The 19,515-nt window shown below is 48.3% G+C and overlaps 2 protein-coding genes across 4 annotated transcripts in view; one reads left to right on the forward strand and one right to left on the reverse strand.

The window, feature by feature from the left end:
• Window positions 1-12,482, forward strand: part of Bace2 (beta-secretase 2) — a 103,696-nt gene extending 91,214 nt beyond the window's left edge. Inside the window, exon 9 of the mRNA XM_004654492.3 lies at window positions 5,936-12,482. Within this exon, the coding sequence (XP_004654549.1) occupies window positions 5,936-6,189 (254 nt within the window). The 3' untranslated portion in view covers window positions 6,190-12,482. The remainder of the gene's footprint in view (window positions 1-5,935) is intronic.
• Window positions 24-19,515, reverse strand: part of LOC101612049 (interferon-induced GTP-binding protein Mx2-like) — a 51,598-nt gene continuing 32,106 nt past the window's right edge. Inside the window, exons 14-15 of one of the 3 annotated variants that reach the window (XR_006637221.1) lie at window positions 18,822-19,146; window positions 25-121 (exon numbers count right to left, since the gene is read on the reverse strand). Coding sequence is in view for 2 of the 3 variants with exons in the window: in XM_045150478.1 (XP_045006413.1) it covers window positions 18,916-19,146 (231 nt within the window). In the remaining variant the exon portion in view is untranslated. Of the gene's footprint in view, window positions 122-18,220; window positions 19,147-19,515 lie in introns of those variants that run through there. The other 2 variants (XM_045150479.1, XM_045150478.1) reach the window with 2 other exon arrangements.

The raw sequence follows: 19,515 nt of genomic DNA on the forward strand, positions 1-19,515 counted from the left end.
GCAGAGGAGCAGAGGCTGGGGGCAGGGGGAGAGGGTGGAAGCTGGCCCTCCTGGGTCTTCAGCGTGTCCCTGAAGCTGGGTTCCCACGCAGCTGCCTCCTCCGCGCTGCTGGAACAAGTGTCTGCAACAAAGTAACGAATGCTGTAATTAATATTCTATAATTATATTATGTAATGTATATTATGTAATTATGATAGAATGATATAACAGTATAATAATACTGTTAAGTTGAAAGCTCTCTGCAGTCTTTGTACCACCATGGCTTTGAAATACCACCCATTTCTTTTTATAGACTGAGACATTTAGCACCCGAGAACCGTATAGATTTCAACTTATACAACTTGAAGCGCGTTGTGGATGATGGCAGTCATTCGCAGAGTTTTTCTTGCTGCGGGTTGAAAGTGGATCATCTGGCATAGCTCATGTTTAAAAATAGGGGTTAGCTGTGGAGGACTGTCTCAGATCTAGGGCTCTGCTGATCCACCCAGAACACAACCGGAAGATGCCAGAGCCAGGGACCCCAGAGCCAGGGGACCCCAGAGCCAGAGCCAGGGGCCAGGCAGTGCTGGTTCTGCATTTTACAGATGAAAACCATAGAGGCCCTGGATGCTCAGCTTTTCACACTTATGGCTAAGAAAACTGGTCCAGACCCCATAACTCCAGAATATTCTTCCAAGTAAACCATATCTGTGCGGAGAGCACCTTAGTCCCAAATCAACTCCGGGCGGAGGCAGCTCACTTCGTTTTGTAATAATTATCCTTACCAACATAATGTCTTTTCCAGGCACTCATTATTACCCAGGTTCTCATCTTTGCGGGAGCAAAACAGAGAAAACACAGAATAATAGTTTTAACTCAAAGCATTGATGAAAGAATTAAAATAGCGACATAGTGGCTTTGTGACTCGGTAGATACCATATACCCAGGGCTTTGCGTTCTCCATTTAGCATCTACTTACTACCGAGGCTGTTCTTCCAGCGAGATTGTGACTGATCGGGGCTGTTACGTCCCCAGCGTACAGATGAGAAAACTGAAGGTCAAAGAAGCTAAGATCACTGGGTGGACTGTTAAGCCCAGATCACATGGCTCTTAACACTGGGGCCGGGATCTGAAGCCACAGTCTGCCCCGGCTCCCCCTCCCCTCCCTGCTGCATTTAATAGCCCGTTATGTGAAAATCCAAAGGAACAGGTGCAGGTCGGCTTTGTGGCATTCTTAGCGTGTAACAAATTTGCAGACAGCCCAGTTGATTGACGTTTCCAGAAAATTTCCTCCTGCTCTAGGTGGATTTTTGTTTGTTTTGTTTTTATCATTGTTGTTGTTGTTGAGACAAGACTATATAAAGCCTCTTTCTCATTGCTGGGACAAAAATAACTAACCAAAAGCAGCTTAGGGAAGGGAAGAGTTTATCTCAGCTAATAATACCAGAGGGTACGGTCCATTCATCCCGGCAGGGAAAGTGTGCCAGAAGCAGGAACACAGTCTCACAGCATCACATCAGCTGGGGGGAAGTCATGACAGCCAACAGTAAGCAACTGCTGGACCAGGAAACCTCAAGACCCGCCCCCAGTGGCTCACTTCCTGAAGCTGGCCTCCCCCTACAGGTTCCACAACCTTTCTGAACAGCACCAACTAGGAATTAAGAACACTTTACATCCAAACCACCACAGTCTCATTTTGCCTAGGCTGACCTGGAGCTCACGATGGAGCTAAGGGTTCGCCTTGAACTTCTGATCCTCCCGCCTCTACCTCCTGAGTGCTGGGATTCTAGGGGCGCAGCACAGCACCTGGTTTATGCCGAGCTGAGGCTCCAGCCTCAGGGGACTGGGTTTTTATAAGCAGTTGAGAGAGAGTGGGAAGAGGGTCCTAAGGGGATTGGTGGGTTCAAAGGTTGCTTTCTGATGGCTAGATGGCATATAGAGACGTTCATTCCACCACGTAGGGAGAGAGTCAGGTGATCAATGTAGTGGCGGGAAGAGGTATAGGGTACGGGTCACGGGATAGGATGTGTGAAGGCTGCTGGATGATACCATATAAGGAGTTTCTAGGCAACTGGCCCAAGGTCACAGGGCTATGAGAGAAGCCTAAGTCTTATCAGGATGTCCAGGCGCATTTACTTTACCATGTTCTCTCTGTTCCTTCATCTGTTATGGCCATCGAGTCTGACTCCATATCGGAGCTGCTGTGAGCAGTCCTGCAAGAGGCATAGGAGCTCAAATGTCTATTTGGCATGCTGATCTCATTTTCTTTGGAAGTAGACCCAGAAAGTGGAATTTCTAGATCATATGGGATATCTATTTTTTCCTCCACCTTATTCTTTTTTTTTTTTCTTAAGAACACTTTCTGGGGGCATAATTGGTATAAAATAAAGCAGCCCATGCTGAAAGGTACAGTTAAATAATTTTCACATACATATGCAAGCTGGAAGCTATCATCATGGACCTGGTGGTATGCGTGCCCCTGCATTGTGCCCCTGCTTCCCACCCCTCCCCTGGCAACCACCCACCTGCCTTCCATCACTGTGGATCACCGTGACCGGTTAAAACTCTATATAAATGGAATCACACTCGCGTTCCTTTCTGCCTGGCTTCTTTCACTGGGCACAAATATTCTGAGACATGTCAGTATGGAAGTCTGTGGCAGGAGTTCCATCTTTCTGTTACTGAGCTTGTCCACGTAGGCTAACCCTAACCTTCCTCTCACCTGCAGGCAAACTTTTGGGTTGCTTGTAGGTTCAAATGGGTCTTTTTATTTTTTCCCCACTGCTAGGAAAATGCTCTGACCTTTGCAGAAGTTCTGCTCACTGACAACGAAGTTATGTCCCAAGAAACCCATCAAACATTGAAAATATGCTTTGCTAGAAAGGCATCTACTTGCATAGCCTAGCTGATGTCATAGCTTAGTGACAAATAGCTGCAGTGTCAGCTGCTGGCCATGTGATCTCATGTCTCACTGTGACCACCATGTCTGATTGTGGCCAATGCTTCTATCAAAAGAGAGTATCAGGCTGGAGAGATGGTTTAGCAATTAAGGTATTTGCCTTCCAAGCCGAAGAACCCAGGTTCAATAACCCAGGATCCACATAAGCTAGATGCACAAGGTGGTGCATGTGTCTGCAGTTCGTTTGTAGTGGCTGTAGGCTCGGGTGCACCCATTCTCTCTCTCGGGCTCTGGTGGTGCATCCATTCTTCTCCCTGTCTCTCTCTCCCTCACTCCTTCCCTCTCCCTCTCAGATAAATAAATAAAAATATTATCTCTTAAAAACAACTTTTAAAAAGAGAGAGTATCACACCAGGTATGGTGGTGGGTACCTAGAGCCCCAACACTCAGGAGCCTGAGACAGGAGGATACTGTTCCAGGCCAGCTGGTGGGAGGAAGAGACAGAGGGAGAGGGAGCTAAAGAGAGAGAGAGAGAGAGAGAGAGAGAATGTCATACTACGTATGGCTAGCCAAAAAAAAGAAGAAGCTCAAAATTTGAAGTTTGTTTTTTTCTGAATGTCTACATTGATTTTACACCATTAGGCAGTTGAAAGTTGAAAATTGTTAAGTCTAACTATCATAAGTCAGTCAGGGACCAGGACCAGAGACTGTCTGGAGTATGTAAAGCCTTATTGTATATTTTCACTTCTGCATAAATCAGGAAAGAAGTCTTCTTCCTAAGAAACTGGCTGGCTGCTTTTCAAAGCTCAGCTCATCAGTTTACATTCCCACCAGCAACATGTGAGAGTCCTGGTATCAACAGAGCCTCACATGCATTTGATGTGGTCATGAAACTGTGATGGCCAATTGACGTATCTCACCATGATTCTAATTGGCATGGCATTTCCCTGTTGACTAATAATCATGAATGCATATGCATGTGCTCACCCATAAGTCCTATGATGTGTGAGTATTTTCTCTTTCAACTTTCTTGCTATTTTCATATTATTCAGTTTACTTTTTTGCCATTATTAACTGTTCAGGGGTCTACATATTTAGGATGCAAGTCCTTTCACAGAAATATGACTTGCAAATATTTTCTCCCATTCATTTAGTCTCCTAATGTGGTCTTTCAAAAAGGAGAATTTTGTTGGTCCAATTCACCCATTGTGGATTTGTGGGTTGTGCTTCCTGCTGTAGTGACGAAGAAACATTTTGCCCAATTCAAGAGTATAAAGATTTCTTCCTGAGTTTTCCTCAGGAGTTTTATGATTTTAGAAATGTGTTGGTTGTTTAGAGGTTTTCAACATCATATTCTGTTTGCATATAATTTAATTTTACTGTGATCCACAAGTGCAGTTTGCACAAAATGTGTCCTTTAATTGAAACCTGTTTTATGGCCCATATTATCATCTTTCATGGCTAACGTTCCTTGTGCTCTTCAAAACATGTTTCTTCTGCTATTAGACTGCTACTGCTCTATAATTGATCTAGAATATTCTACTAGGAGTATTGTACCAGTGAAAACGTGTGGACTTTATGACTTTCTTTTTGCTCTTAAGGTTTTATACTTGGCGAGATGTTCAGATAGTTGCAAGCAGTTCACTGGGGTACACTATTCCTGTCAGAAGTAATATAGTTGACAATCAAGGCTAACCATTGCATTGGTGAATGTGTTGCTGAGCCCTGGTGTCTGCTAGGTTATGCATGCCTGATGCATTTTAACTTAGCATATTCTCAACGTCTGACAGGTTTGTCATACGTAACCTCACTGTCAGTGAGGTACATCTGCAAAGGTCAGAGCAGATTCCTGACCTGAAGACCCAGCCCAACCTGGAAGTAATTCAGAGCCATCCCAACCCTGAGAAGGTAGAAACAGGAAGACCCCAGGGGCTCACTGGCCAACCAGTCTAGCCAAATCAGTGAGCTCCAGGTTTAGTGAGAACCCCTGTGTCCAAAAAATAAACTGGAGAGCAACTGACAAAGAATACAATGTCAACCTCTGGCCTCTATGCACACACATCCACATATACTTGCACATGTGCTCACATGTAGACATGCACACATTACACACATATGCATACAAAGAGTATATTTACTAGGCTGAGCATGGGGCTCACCTATAATCCCAGTACTCAGGAAGCTGAGGCAGGAGGATTGCCACAAGTTTGAGAGCAACATAGAGATCCAGACCAGCCTGGGTTATGGCTCAAGAAAAACTAAAAAGCCAAAATAAAAACAAAAGCAAAGTGTGGATCGGGCTCATAGGGACACAGGGCTATGGGAGACTCAGAGTAACACAGGAGATCACTTTGGCTTTACAAAGAAACCCCCATCCCCACCCAACCTGGCAGTTTCCTCTGAGCTTTCTGCAGGACATGCTGTTCCTCCTTCATCTTCATCCCTGAGGAAGCACCAGCCCAGCTGGCACCTCCAAGCCCTGGTATTGTACCTTTATCCAAGAGGTACCAATGCTCCCAAGGATCAGCCCCCTCCACCAGGAAGGTCATCAGAACACACTGTCATTTGTTTTAATCTTTGCATGTGTGTGTGTGTGCACATGTATGGAGGTCAGAGGACGACCTAGGGCATCGGTCCTCACCTTCCATCTTGTTTACAACAGGGTCTCTTGTTTGCTATTGGGTACACCAGGCTAGCTGGCCCCAGAGCTTCCAAGGGTTCTCCTGTCTCAGCCTCCCTTATATGGACTGGGATTACAGGCAAGGTGCTTCTGTGTCCCACTTTACACGAGTTCTGAGGATCTGAACTCACTCAGGTCTTCACACTTGCACAGCAAGTGCTTTATCCAATTGAGCCATCTCCCCAGCTGAACATCACCCTGGCTGGATGGAGATCCTTGATTCCTGAAGACAAGCTGCCCCCGAGATGTCCCTGAGTGCACACTTGATGACTGAGCCACTGGGGACCTGAGTGTAGTCAGCCAAGGGCTCTCTGAACCCACTACCTGAGGGGACTGCCTATCCTACAGCTGTGGTGTGTCCCCTTCTGTCTTCTCAGAGATTGCAGGTGCACCAGTGTCTGAAATTTCTGGACCCTTCTCCACAGAAGACATAGCCAGCAACTGCGTCCCAGCGCAGGCTCTGGACGAGCCCATCTTGTGGATTGTCTCCTATGCCCTGATGAGCGTGTGCGGAGCCATCCTCCTTGTTCTGATTCTCTTGCTGTTGTTCCCCCTGCGCTGTCACCACTCCGCCCGGGACCCTGAGGTCGTTAATGACGAGTCCTCGCTAGTCAGGCATCGCTGGAAATGAAGAGCTTCCCTGGACCCCAGTGACCTTGAACTCAGCTCTTCCAGGAGGAACACCAGCAGGGTGACTGGCCTGGGACTGGGTCAGTCTTCTTCCTCTGGCGTTTACTCAGAAATCTTGGCTCTGCTTCCAGATTCACTACGTCTTGATTAGTCTTGATTTCGGAGCTTCAGTTCTTCTTTCCTACTTCCGAGGGAAATAATAAAAACACCTCACTGTAAACCAATGAAGTGGGCTTCAGGCTTTATGGGACTGGTCACAGCAGAGGTGGCCAGGTGGGCCACCAAAAGAAAAAAAAAAAAAGCAAACAAAAGCAAAAATAGGCAAGCCACACAGCTAGTTACCTCCTCTCTCTGACCTGTGGAAAAATGAGTGGGTATAGTTACTCCCCACCCCCTTTGGCTACAAGAAGCTTTGAGTGCTAATCCCATGGAAGGGCATTTGGTGCCCAGGCCCTAGCCTGAGCCACAGTGGTCTGCGAAGGCTTGTGATATGCCAGCAGCAGGAGAGGCTGTGGGCTTGGTGTGGAACCATTCTGCCTTTATCCAAACCAGAAAGCACTACAGGCCTTTGGGTGGGTCTCTGGCTCTGCATGGAGCCAGAATCCTCATACAGAACCCGCACGCCCCGCCCCGCCCCGCCAGCCCTGGCCAGCCTCTCTTGCCACAGGAATGCCTTTTGCCCAGTGAGATAGATTGGGAAACAAACCGCCTCTGGGACCAATACTCCTGTGGTATTGTCAGCATAAAGGTAAAAACTCTACCTCCTTAGTGACTTGGCCATGGTTCTGGGCACAGGTGGGAACCAGGCAGCCGGATCCTGGCCATCGCCATCACCCTCACCCCTGAGGTGAGACAAACAGGTGCTTAGCTGCGTATCACCCACCTCCCCCTCAAGTCCTGTCGCTGAGCTGGTCATGGTCACATATGCTTACTCTTACTTCGTTAATTAATCATGTCTTAATGAGGAAAATAAATTCTCTTTCACTAGCGTAATTGTTTCTTTTTCCAAACCTTCTCTGGAAGTAAGTTGGTAATTATCACCCTGGGAAACAGAGAAGTGGCCAGATGCCCATGCTCCTGACCAGCTGCCGGGGAAGGAAGATGCATGATTTGGAGTCATTTCCATATTTTGTATCCTTTGAAACCACATGTTTTCTCTCACAGAACATCCAGTGCCTTCAGACTCAGCTCAGCCTGCCTAGCAGTTGACCCATTCAGTTCCCTCCCTCTGGGGTATTAGATCTTTGGTGCAAAGGTATCCAGTAGTATCCTTATTTTCTATTGTTTGGGGGCCTTTGCCAAAGGAAAATGGCAGCCTTTAACTCCAAGCAGCCAGCCTTGTATGATCTGATCTAATTAGGAGGAAGACACAGAGCCAAACGCCCTTCTCTCCTGCTGGTGTGCCAAACTCAATGTTCACTTCGCATCGCTGTCAGGGCGGATCGGATATAAAATAACACTCCTCAGGCGGTGCTAAGCACCTTCCCCACACCCTCGCCTCCCACCCGGCAAGTAGGGCTGCCTCTATCGTTCACAACAGGCTTCTTGCGGGAGTCTCAGCTGTCTGCTCTGCTCACCCAGTCACCTCCACACTGAGAAATACACAACCATGCCAGTGACATGCAGAAGCCACGCAAGCATGTCATGGTGAACTTGAAGATTCCCCAGCAGCCAGAGGAAGCGTCCGTGTGATTCTCCTGGGAGAAGAGCCCCGCTCCGCTGCAGAAGGAAGAGCGCCCGGAAGGGGAGAGGAGATCTGTTCTCAAATGCCCACCCATGGGTCTGGCCTGCACTCGCTTGAGAACCCCTAATTCCGATGTGCATTTCGGGGTTGGAAAATTCGCTTCACAACCCTGGGCACCTCTCTACTGATTCCTGTTCGGTGACCCGTGTGTCTGGAAGTGAAGCTCTCCAGACTGTACTTGGCCCTGTGCTGAGAGGGATCTGAGCCCTGGAAATGGAAGGAGGAGACTAAAAGTTCAGCTGCTGATCTCTCTTACACGTGCATTCAGCTTCCTTTTCTTGGGTTGGGATTCTGGGGTGGGGAATCAGCAGGCACGGTTCTCCTAATACAGCCCCACAGCAAGCCAGGTTTCTAGGGTGGGCAGCAGGAGGAAGTTTGTGACACACTCTATTTCATGTCAAATCGTCTCTGCCTTTGTATCCAGATGCCATTGGATGTGGCACCTTCGTGGGAATATTCAAATCACAAAAGCCTAGCTTAAATCCCCAGATGAAATGGACCGCTGAATTTGGGACCTCTTCCCAGCAGCCACTGCCCCTGAGCGTTGGAGCTGGAGTCCAGTAATGACACACGCCTCCTCGGGCGCTGTAAGTTGAAACTTGCCCTGGCCAGACCTTCAAAGACGCTCGTTTTGAACAGCAGCCTCCCTTTGAGGGTGTCATGTTGCCTTGAACACCGTGGAACATACTGGAAGATGCAGAAGACTCCCAGTGCCTGAAAGACGCGACTGCGGTGTCTTCAGCCTTGTCAGCCCCCACGAGTGACGGTGCCTGTCTGTGAGCGAGCTTAGGTGAAATGACCCGGTGCGCCTCATCTTGGCAAATGATTTAAACATGTGAAGTGAAATCCTGTCTTCAAGTCACTAAAAGTATTTATTTAGAAAACGAGGAAGAGATGAGATGCTTTTTTATTTACCCCTGGGAATTCTGTTTGTTTGTTTTGTTTTTGAGGTAGGGTCTCACTGTAGCCCAGGCAGGCCTCAAACTCACGGCTGTCTTCCCACTGCAGCTTCTTGGGTACTGGGACTAAAGGCATTTGCCACACTGGGCACCCCTCCTCGAGAATTTAAAAGAGCCACCAGTGATTGGCGCCAGATCTCCTGGCACAGGACACACTGTGCGCTTTCTTCTGTCTCTTCGGGACCAGAAACAAGTGCCTGACCTCCAAGAGGCAGATGCCCTGCACGTGACCACAAGAAATGCTTTTCCTGGACACAACTCCTTTCTGAGCATTTTGGTAGGACTTTATCGACTTCTTCCTGAAACCCAGACATCTTAGTTGGAGATGAAATTGGGGTGAGTAATTCATCAGACACATGGAAGTAATTTTACAGCAAGACAGCAGAAAGGCTCCCACAGAGCTCCTGACTGAGAGCTTTTGGATTGTGGGATTCCATTCTCTCATTTAAGGACTTGGAGAGTGATTACTTAATGATTTAATCAAGAAAAGGTATTTGCTAAGATGTCTTTCACCATGGCCCCACCTCGATAAACAGCTTCTCAGGGTTGAGTCCCAAGTTCTGGCCTCCTAACCATTCCCTGTCCTGAGACACAACAACCTCCCAGCAGCCTGTTCTACAGCCAAGAATGGTTGAATGTCACTGACTTTATCCTTTTTAGTGGACACTGAGTAGTCTGGGGGCATCCCGGCATGTTGTCCCTTGCACAAGCTTATTAGAATCGATTACAAAAGCGTTCACAGGAAAAGAATCACCGCAAAGACGTTTTTTTAAAAGGAAAAACAACCAAACACTGCCAATGGAAAACTGTGAGGTTTGCCAAGAGCTCATAGATTTTTTTCTTCATGCCAGAAAAACTGCACATAACCAAAAGTAGTGTGTACATCTCTTACGGAATTTAAGAAATTTTGACTTGAACTTACAGCAGTTTTCCCACTAGCAATACAATTTGAGAGTAGGTAGTTTAAAATATGTGTGTGTGTGTGTGTGTGTGTGTGTGTGTGTGTGTGTGTGTGTATTTAAAATATGCTCCCAGAATAAGCAGGATTAACTGCTTTGAAAAATGTGCTTTGATTCCAGGCATCCTCAGATTCCTTTTACCCTCAAACTCACTCAAGTCTATGAGAGACATGATTTATTTTACACGGCTACAAGCCTCAGGGCTTCAAGAAATTTCAAAGTGGAGTCGTGCATCCATCTGAGTCAGCACTGACAGAGTGAGAATATGTGGGCCGTAGCCTGTGCATTGCCCAAGCCAAGGCAGGACTGGTTTATTCCAGCAACAGAGTCGAGAACTACTGGGACTTGGTACATTCTAGACTCTGAGAAATTAAAGGAACCAGGAGCCAGGAGAGAGGGCACATCCTTCAGTCTACCATTCTACCAAGATTTGGGCAGCTGGGAACGTCCCAGGACAGCACAGACAACCGCCTGCACAGAACAGCCTGCAATTTGGGAAGTTTTCAGTTTTGATTGTTGGTCATGGACCATTAAAAGAGACCCACTCTAAGAAAGCTAGAGATGTCTGAGCTGCCAGGCAGGACCAAGCCTTATGTAAACAGCGCACAGCATTAGACTGAGAAAGCTCTCTGTGTCAGGGAGTGTCTCAGTGGATGAAGGTTTAGAGAGCCAAGCCAAGCTTCCTGGGGACTCCCAAGTGTCTGCAAAGCTCATTAGTGACTGGCCTTCATTATGGTGTCATGAGAACTCACAGTGACAACCAAAAAGTGCCGTGTTTTCTCCTCTACCCATGAGCCTCCTTGGAGTTTCTTACCATATGTTATATCCAGATGTCCAGTGTTCCCAAATTAAATTATGTCCTGTAAATTTTGCACATTTTTGGACACCAGGATCACGTGACTGTAGTTATTTCCACTTAGCCTGTTGGGATGCAGGAAAGGGTACGGTGCTGCTAAACCTGGAAGTCACTGCAATGTTGAGAAGGAGAGACAGGCAGCTGCCCTTACAAATGGAGAATTGTTTGTGTAAAATCAGCTGGGGACCGCCTGAGCTGTAACACACGAGGTGCGCCACCCACAACTGTCCCAGTAGCCCGTGTAACCGATATGTATTTAGAACCATGTGCTACATCATTATAAGGGATGGATTTTCCGTCAGGTCCCCTGTGTGGCCTGACCTGCTGTTTCCACAGGGTCTTCTTGCAGGAGGGTAGAGGTTAGATGTGTTTCTACTCACAACAGTGCACAGATCAGAATTAAGGGCGGGGGGGGGGGGAGTGTCCCTAAAGGGCAGAGCTGACTGTATTCCGTGGGGTGCTTTCTGTGGGCAAACATGGCAGGAACTCCTCAGGTAAGTAAGCCAGCTACACCCTACCTGTGTGAGGGCAACCACACAGGAGCTTCATGTTGCTAAGTGGAAGGCCGCTGAATGAAATGTTCAGAGAATGGTAGAAGATGGTCCCCTTTCAAGATCAAAGAAACGATCGACTGATGAAGGGTCTGCTGACCAGCAGAAAGAATCACAAGAAATAAAACTCTTGGGCTGCGCGTACAGCTCCACGGCAGAGTGCTTGCATGGCATTGTAAAGGCTCTGGGGTCAAGCCTTAGCACTGAAAAGAAGAAAAAGCAATTTAACAATATCGTAGGGAATTCTGTTCTTTGTTGCAAGGAGTAGAAAGATCTGTTCCCCTCCCCCCGGGTTTCCAAACTGTGGGCGCAGTGTCACGTGCTCTAATCGGTGAGGACTGAAAAGCCAGTCCAGGGAAGCACACACAGAGAGAGTGCGATCTCTCATGTGCTGGTAAAAAGCTGAACTCTTGTTATCTGCAAATGTGATGCATCTCTTACTGTTTCTGTTCGGCTGCACTGTTAAAATATTCTTAAAGTGTAAAATGCTCACTTCTGGGTGGAGGAGATGGTTCAGTGGTTGGAGGCACTTGCTTGCAAGTCCTGTCAACCCAAGTTCTGTTGCGCGGTACCCACATAATGCCAGATGCACTGGGGGGGGGGGTACATGTGTCTGGAGTTTGTCCTCAGTGGTGCACCCATGCTTGCTCACTCTGGTTCTTACTGTCTCTAATAAATAAGTAAATAAACAAAAATGGTTAAAATACCCACATTCAGGCTTCCAACGGACCACTCAAGTCCTCTCGTCCTGTCATTGGAAGGGGCTGACACCTGTGCTATTCCACAGATAAAGTTCTGGTTCTGATAGAAAAGCACCTAACCATGTACACAATTCTAAAAGGAGGCAAAAAAAAAAAAAGAGTGTTTTGCAGAATGTGCTTTGCATATATCTCAGTTTTTCATATGTTCACACATGATTCTTAATTATAATTTGTATTTCTGAAAATGCTCAAAATTATTTCATATTTTCTTCTGGAATTTCCCTCCCCATCCAGTGTACAGAATTGATTTCAACTTATGCAGTGATTAAAATGCGCTCTGGAGTAGAGTCATTTCTTTTGCTTTAGATGTGGCTCCATAGTTGTGGACATGTGTGGTCCCTACACAACCAGAGTTTTCTAACATAATTTTATTTTTATACTTATGGGGTTCACCTATCTAAGATATGTACCATTGAAGCGGAAAATAAGACATACTTACTTCTTTAAATAAATAATACTTCCTACTTGCCTGGTTTGGAGTTGTTTTTCACTTTATGTCTCTTGGGACACACCTCTGTAATTACTATAAGTGACATGTCAAACAGGCTGTCACTTTTCCATGTCTTCATGTGTGCATTCCTGGGAAATATCAAATTCCAAGTTGAATATGGGTGTGGTGGCACACGCCTTTAATTCCAAAACTTGGGGGGCAGAGGTAGAAAGATCACCGTGAATTCTAGGCCAACTTGAAACTACTTAGTGAATTTCAGGTCAGTCTGGGCTAGAGGGAGACCTTACCTCAAAAATTTTTTTTAAATATTAAAAAAAAAATAGAGAGAGAGAGTAGAGGGAGGGCCCAAGCTCAGTGATGGACATGCATAACCTGCTGAGAATAGAAAAGGAGTTCAGCTCTGTAGAATCTGAAATCCAGCCGCCAGGCACCTGTTCAGGACAGAGTGTTTGCCTGCAGTGGCAGCTCTCTGTCCCCTCAAGAGCCAAAACTCTGCTCCGTAGGCTTACCATGCGCCCTACTGAGCAACCCCCTCCGCTCCCTGCCGTATGATCATTCGTGTGGTCACCAGGCCACCTGTGGAGGAGTCCCCACTCACAAGCAGCCGAAATACTCAGGAAAAAAGAATGACAGCGTCCAACAGCTGTGGCAGCCCTTTAAAAAGTGGGCTCTTGGTCACGGTACACTTTTTGCTTTACAATACCCACAAGGAGGAGGAGAAGAAAAGACTCGACACAAACACAATATGGCAGGTACACTGGGACATGCCTGTAATCCCAGCATGGAGGATGCAGAGACAGGTGGACTGTTGAAGGCCAGTTTACCCTTCATAGTGAGACCCTGTCTAAAAACAAACAAACAAGCAAAAATCCTATTGGGAGGAGAAGCAACAACGAGGGAGGAAACACGATGAGGGAGACAATTTGGTTTCAGCTCTACTTTCTAAGCAACACTCCCCAAGGGGATCCCGCTATTCAAGGGTGGGTGGCCTTGCTGACGTGATTTCACGTGCCTGTCACTAGGGGGCGCTATCGAGGACTGATGGCCTCGCTGGTGTGATTTCACATGATCCTCACTGGGTGGCGCTGCTGAGAAGTTTACCGCCCAGTATTGGTGCTCTGGTTCTGTTTTTCTTGCTTCAGATGTGAAATATGTACTCTCCCACCAGCTTCTTAGAGAGGCTGGAAAACATGCCGACTTGCATCTTCCCCAGCCTGCCTTAGCGTTTTCAGACCGTGTTCTTTCTCTAAGTGCTTTCTCACAGGTCCTCTTGGCCTCCATACTAGGAGGGAAGCTGAGGCTTTGAGTCATGCCTTAAAGGTTTAAGCCAGGCACGGTGGCTCAAGCCTCCCATGCCAGCACTGTGATGGAGGATGAGGACTGTCGTGGGTCCAGGGTCATCCTGAGCTACAGAGTGAATTCCAGGTAAGCCTGGGCTAAAGTGAACCCTGCTTTGTGAAAACAGAAAACAAATGTCCCCAATACAAGTGGGGGAAACTGACAGCCGTGGAGCATCAAATTCTGACCTTCATCAAAATGTCTCATCCTGGGCTGGAGAGATGGCTTAGCGGTTAAGCGCTTGCCTGTGAAGCCTAAGGACCCCGGTTCGAGGCTCGGTTCCCCAGGTCCCACGTTAGCCAGATGCACAAGGGGGTGCACGCGTCTGGAGTTCGTTTGCAGAGGCTGGAAGCCCTGGCGCGCCCATTCTCTCTCTCTCCCTCTATCTGTCTTTCTCTCTGTGTCTGTCGCTCTCAAATAAATAAATAAAAATTTAAAAAAAAATGTCTCATCCTCAGAGCAGCCCCTACGAAGCCACACAGCTGAAAACAGTTCCAATCCCTAGGTTGGGAGGCTGGGGTACAGAGAAGGCAGGTTCCCAGGAGGGAAGCAGACTGGGCAGGAAAACAGCCTTACAGCATGAGATGCCACGCGCACATGACTGCAGCACAGAATATACAAACCATAGGTCTCCGGTGTAGCATAATGCAAATATTATGGAAATTAGAAAAAAGGTAGTCAGCTTGTCTGATTTTCAGCATTCTGCTGTGGAAGAGATCAGGAACCCCAAGCTGATCTTTTGTATAAGTGGGGACTATGACCTTGCTTGCAAATGAGGGGAAGGTTTCTGCTGTGAGGAAGGAGCTCTTGTGGGGGTGGGAACAGCCCCAGCCCCTTCAGTAATGGGGTGGTAAAGATTACCTGCTAGCAAGGAGTGAGGACCATGCTGGGTGACCGGAGCCCCATCGTGAATTTGTGGACTGGCAGGTCTCCTGCTAATGTGTAGAATATTTGGTGTAATGGTTTATCTTCAGTGTCAACTTAATGGGATTTAGTTTTGTTTTGTTTTGGGTTAGGGTCTCCCTCTAGCCCAGGCTAACCTGGAATGCACTCTCTAGTCTCCGGCTGGCCTTGAACTCACTATGATCCTTCTATTTCTGCTTCCCAAGTGCTGGGATTAAAGGCGTGCACCACCATGCCACACAGAGAGAGAAAGAACAGGCATGCCCGGGCCTCTGGTCACTGCAAACAAAGTCCAGATACATGTGCCACCTTGCACATCTGGCTCTACATGGGTGCTGGGGAATCAAATTCTTGCTGTTCAGCTGTGCAGGCAAGTGGCACCCTTCCCTGGGCTGGGGCCTAGACTAAACAAAAAGAAATGAGGGCTGGAGAGACGGCTTAGCAGTTAAGGCACTTGGCCTGTGAAGCCAAAGGACCCAGGTTCGATTCCCCAGGACCCACGTAAGCCAGATACACAAGGTGGCACACATGTGTGGAGCTCGTACGCAATAGCTGGATGTCCTGGTGCATCCATTCTCTCTCTCTCTCCCACTCTCTGCCTCTTTCTCTCGCTCTCTCATATATATGTGTGTGTGTGTGTGTGTGTGTGTGTGTATTTTGAGGTAGAGGCGTTACTTGTTCTTGGCTTCCCGATGGCAGATGCACTGTGCTCCTGCCTCACTTGAACTGTGAACCAGAACAAACACTTCTTTGCTAAAGTTGCATTTGCATATGTATGTGCATTTTGTCACAGCAATGAGAAAAGTGGGTGCTACAGCTGAGTGCGCCTCAACTTAGGTGGATGTAACGTGCCAGTCAAATTGCCTCCTAAGTGCTGATACCCGTAGATTCATGCTGCTGCTTCTCAGCCTTGGTCAAGGAAGCTTTTTTTTCTTTTTTGCAATGAGCAGGGGTCACTGAGGCGACTCAGAACTGGTCACACTGATGATAACATGACGCTGTTGCTGTGGCATAGCGCTCCAGTGCTCAGCCACAGGTGAAGGGAAAGGACCAGTCACCTGTGTCACCCCGCTGCAAGGCTCAGGGAGTACTGCAGGAGAGAGTTCTGGGAGAATGTAAGAGCTGGGTCAAGGAATGTTGAGTAGCTTTTTCTTCCAGATTGAAATGTCCCTTAATGGAGGGCAGGAGACGGCCTTACCTGGCTCGTGAAACTTACTTGTGAGCCTCACAAGGCCCCTCTCTGTGGTTCTACAAGGAGTAAAAGATTTTTGGGGGGGAAGGGGACACTTCCATGATGTCACAGGCAGGAGACTTCAGTGATGGAGTTGCTGTGAGGTATCACCCATGCTGGAGTGGGTCCTTCAGTGATGCGGCCACCTCTGTCCCTCGGGCTCCTGCAACCTCTGGAAGTACCCTCAATCGGCCAGTTGGTTCTCCAAGCTGGGCTTGGTGGAATGGGTTCTTTGGTCTACCATGGATTCCCTATCTGGACTGAATAGCATTAGTTCACATTTCACTAGGAGGATGATTGGCACATGATGACTGGAACCTAGTTTAAAGCTATGCACATAACTAAGACCAAAAAAAAAAAAAAAAAAAAACAACCTTGAGTGTGGGACAGCTGAGACAGGAGGGTGCCGTGCTTGCTGTGGGTCCTGCTGGCTCAGCGTTTCCTCCGGAGGGAGCCATGCATGTAGGCCAGGGAGTAATGTCCGCCCTCTGCTCATGCCATCATTTCCCCTGCCATCATGGAGTTTCCCCCTCGAGCCTGTAAGCCAAAATAAACCTCTCTTTTTTTTCCACAAGCTGCGCTTGGTCAGGTGATTTCGGCAAGCAATGTGAACCTGACTACCACTCTATCGATCTACCTACCTACCTCTCATATTTCTCTCTCTCTCTCTCTCCATGTGTGTGTGTGTATACCCACTGTTAAATGTCATGTGAATAAAGTGTGTCCTCCGTCCCCTGTGCATTGCATCACTCCCTGTAGCTGTGCCTGGCGGGCAGGGCCACGCTGTGCTTCAAGGGCAGGGCCACACTACAGCTCCATTCTGCAAGGACACTGGGGCTACTGATGGTCTGGACTGGGAAGAAGCACTGTGGGGGCTGTGGCTGGCACGTCCCTGACTGGACCTCCGCTCTGGGGACACAACCCTCTCATGACTCCTAGAGGGAACTCCCTGGGGTCCTCCTCCCTCAGAGTCTCCAGATCCAATGTCCTCAGATAGACTGACCCAATACCAATCCAGCATCTGTACTGGAAACTAAAGTTCCCAGAGGAAGCACTGTATCTGCTACACGTACTTCCAGCAAGGCTGAATGGACTGATAAAACTCCTGTGATGGGCTGGAGAGATGGCTTAGTGGTTAAGCGCTCGCCTGTGAAGCCTAAGGACCCCGGTTCGAGGCTCAGTTCCCCAGGTCCCACGTTAGCCAGATGCACAAGGGGGCGCACGCGTCTGGAGTTCATTTGCAGAGGCTGGAAGCCCTGGCGTGCCCATTCTCTCTCTCCCTCTATCTGTCTTTCTCTCTGTGTCTGTCGCTCTCAAATAAATAAATAAATAAATAAATAATTATTAAAACTCCTGTGATCACAGAGAGATGGAGTGTTGTAAGATCAGAACCAAATTACTTTGGACAATCTTTAGCTCCTCAATAGCCATCATTGTCCACTTCTGGTCTGACCTAACACCCACGTGACTCTCAGCTGATCAGGTGTGACCTTTTTGGAATGTACTCTCGGACCACCAGCTTCCACCAACCGAAGGGCTAAGAATATCATCACAGCACCTGAGGCCTATGGTGGAGCTTTCCCCACTTGGCTATAACCTGCCTATCCGATGCTCAGCCAATGTACTTGAAAAGTGCCTTGATTTATGACTTTCTTTTGTTCTATAGGTATAAAACCTTCATGAAACTGTTAACATGTTGGAACATGGAATTTGGAGCAACCTAAATCTGTGTTCCTGGGCCATGGTCACTCATATTTGGCTCCAGGATAAACTATCTCTCAACCCCTTTGAGGCGAAAGTGGCATCTTTTGCATTAACAATACTTTCTCCCCAAGCCCCCACTGGCTCATGGTGGCAGACGTGCTCCCTCACAAATGGTCATCCCACTGTTTTTATTGCATGACGCTTTTCCTGGCAAGACATGTCTCCAGCCCAGATACGATATTTGCACAGACCAACATAATGATGCCACTAAGATCCACATTAGCAAGCCAATGAGTTTACTGTGTTCTTTACAGAGCAGCGCACAGGGTGAGGGGTGCTTGCAGAAGCGTGGATGACTCAAAGGCGAGTGCTTCATCAGAAAGTCCGCCAAGGGAAAGAACGTAAGAGCCAAAGAAGGGTAGGACTCCTTACAACATGCTCCCTCCAGACACAAAATAGCCCGGATATCCATGACCTCACCGTGCCTGACACTACCTACACAAGACCATCATAAGAGGAGGTAAAGATCATGACATCAAAATAAAAGAGAGGCTGATTGAGATGGTGAGGGGATATGATGGAGAATGGAATTTCGAAGGGGAAAGAAGGGGGAGGGAGGGTAGTACCTTGGGATACTTTTTATAATCAAGGAAAATGTTAATAAAAATTGAGAAAAGAAAGAAAGAAAGTCCGCCCAGGCGTGGTTGACTGCCCCGGAAGCTGCATCCTCCAGGAAGGAATGTTTCAAGTCTCCAGAGGGAACTGCCATGCCTCAGCCCAGCAGGACTTTGGGGCGGGAGAGAGATGGGCACATTCGTCCACTGTGAGAGCAAAAGGCCATTCTACTTGGGCCTTCCCCACCACACGGGTTTCTCCCTAGATGAGTCACAGCGTGCAGCACTTCCCGTGGGCTCCTCGCCCTACGCTAGCAACCAAGAACGCGTGGCTGTCGCCGTGGTTCTGTCCTTGCAAGGGCTCCACGCGTGTCCCGCTTCCCTGAGCTGAACATTTCCCCAAGTGAACACTGGGACGCTGCTCGATGCCCCCTCCCCAGCCTACCAGGGAGGGTGTCTTTGTGCCCCTTCCTTTGTTCCACCTGCCCCTGCTCCTGTGGGGTTCAGCCCCTCCCCCAGGTACAGAATGAATCGGAGAAAGCGTCAGTAGCAAGAGACTCACTGGGAACCGAGTTGACGATGACACCGTCGCTATCTGCTAAGCAGGAGAGGCGGCTGTCGGGGAGACAAGCTATGCAGAGCCAGGCCAGGCCTGGTCAGTTGGAGAACTTGGCCAGCTTTTGCTGAGCCTGGGTCAGCCGGGCCAGGCGCTTCTTGAGGAACTTCCGCCTCTCCCTGGTGTCGCGGCGTTCCTCCAAGAGCCAGCTGCAGGCGTCGCTGTCCTGCAGAAGCTGGAGCATGTGGCTCTCCAGCCGCTCCCCGGCCGTCTGCAGGACGAAGTACTGGATGATCAGGGGGATTTGTCTCCCGATGTTCCTCTTGGCCTCCTGGAAGGAAGGGGCAGGTCACGGAGGTGGCGAGGGGAATGCGCACGAAGTGTCCATCCAGGCACTCTGCTCTCCAGAGTAGGTCCGTGGCAAGTGCCCAACTGCCCTAGTGGGAGTGACTTTCGAAGGAGACACCCCTGCCCCTCTTTTTGGGTGACAACTGAATCATGGGTCCCCAAGGTACTGGAATTTTTCCAAGAGTCTCATGCTGGAGAGAGGAAAAGGCAGGATGCCTGGTGCCACCCCTAGGGGGCGCTGGTCCCCTAGAAAGATATTTTACCCAGTTCTTTCAAACTGTTGCTACTGGAGAGATAATGAGGGGTCAGTGGAGGCAGGAGCCCGCTTTTCCCGGGGTTGCTTAGCCATGCG

The sequence above is a fragment of the Jaculus jaculus genome, chromosome 5 (assembly GCF_020740685.1).
Source record: "Jaculus jaculus isolate mJacJac1 chromosome 5, mJacJac1.mat.Y.cur, whole genome shotgun sequence".
Classification (NCBI taxonomy): domain Eukaryota; kingdom Metazoa; phylum Chordata; class Mammalia; order Rodentia; family Dipodidae; genus Jaculus; species Jaculus jaculus.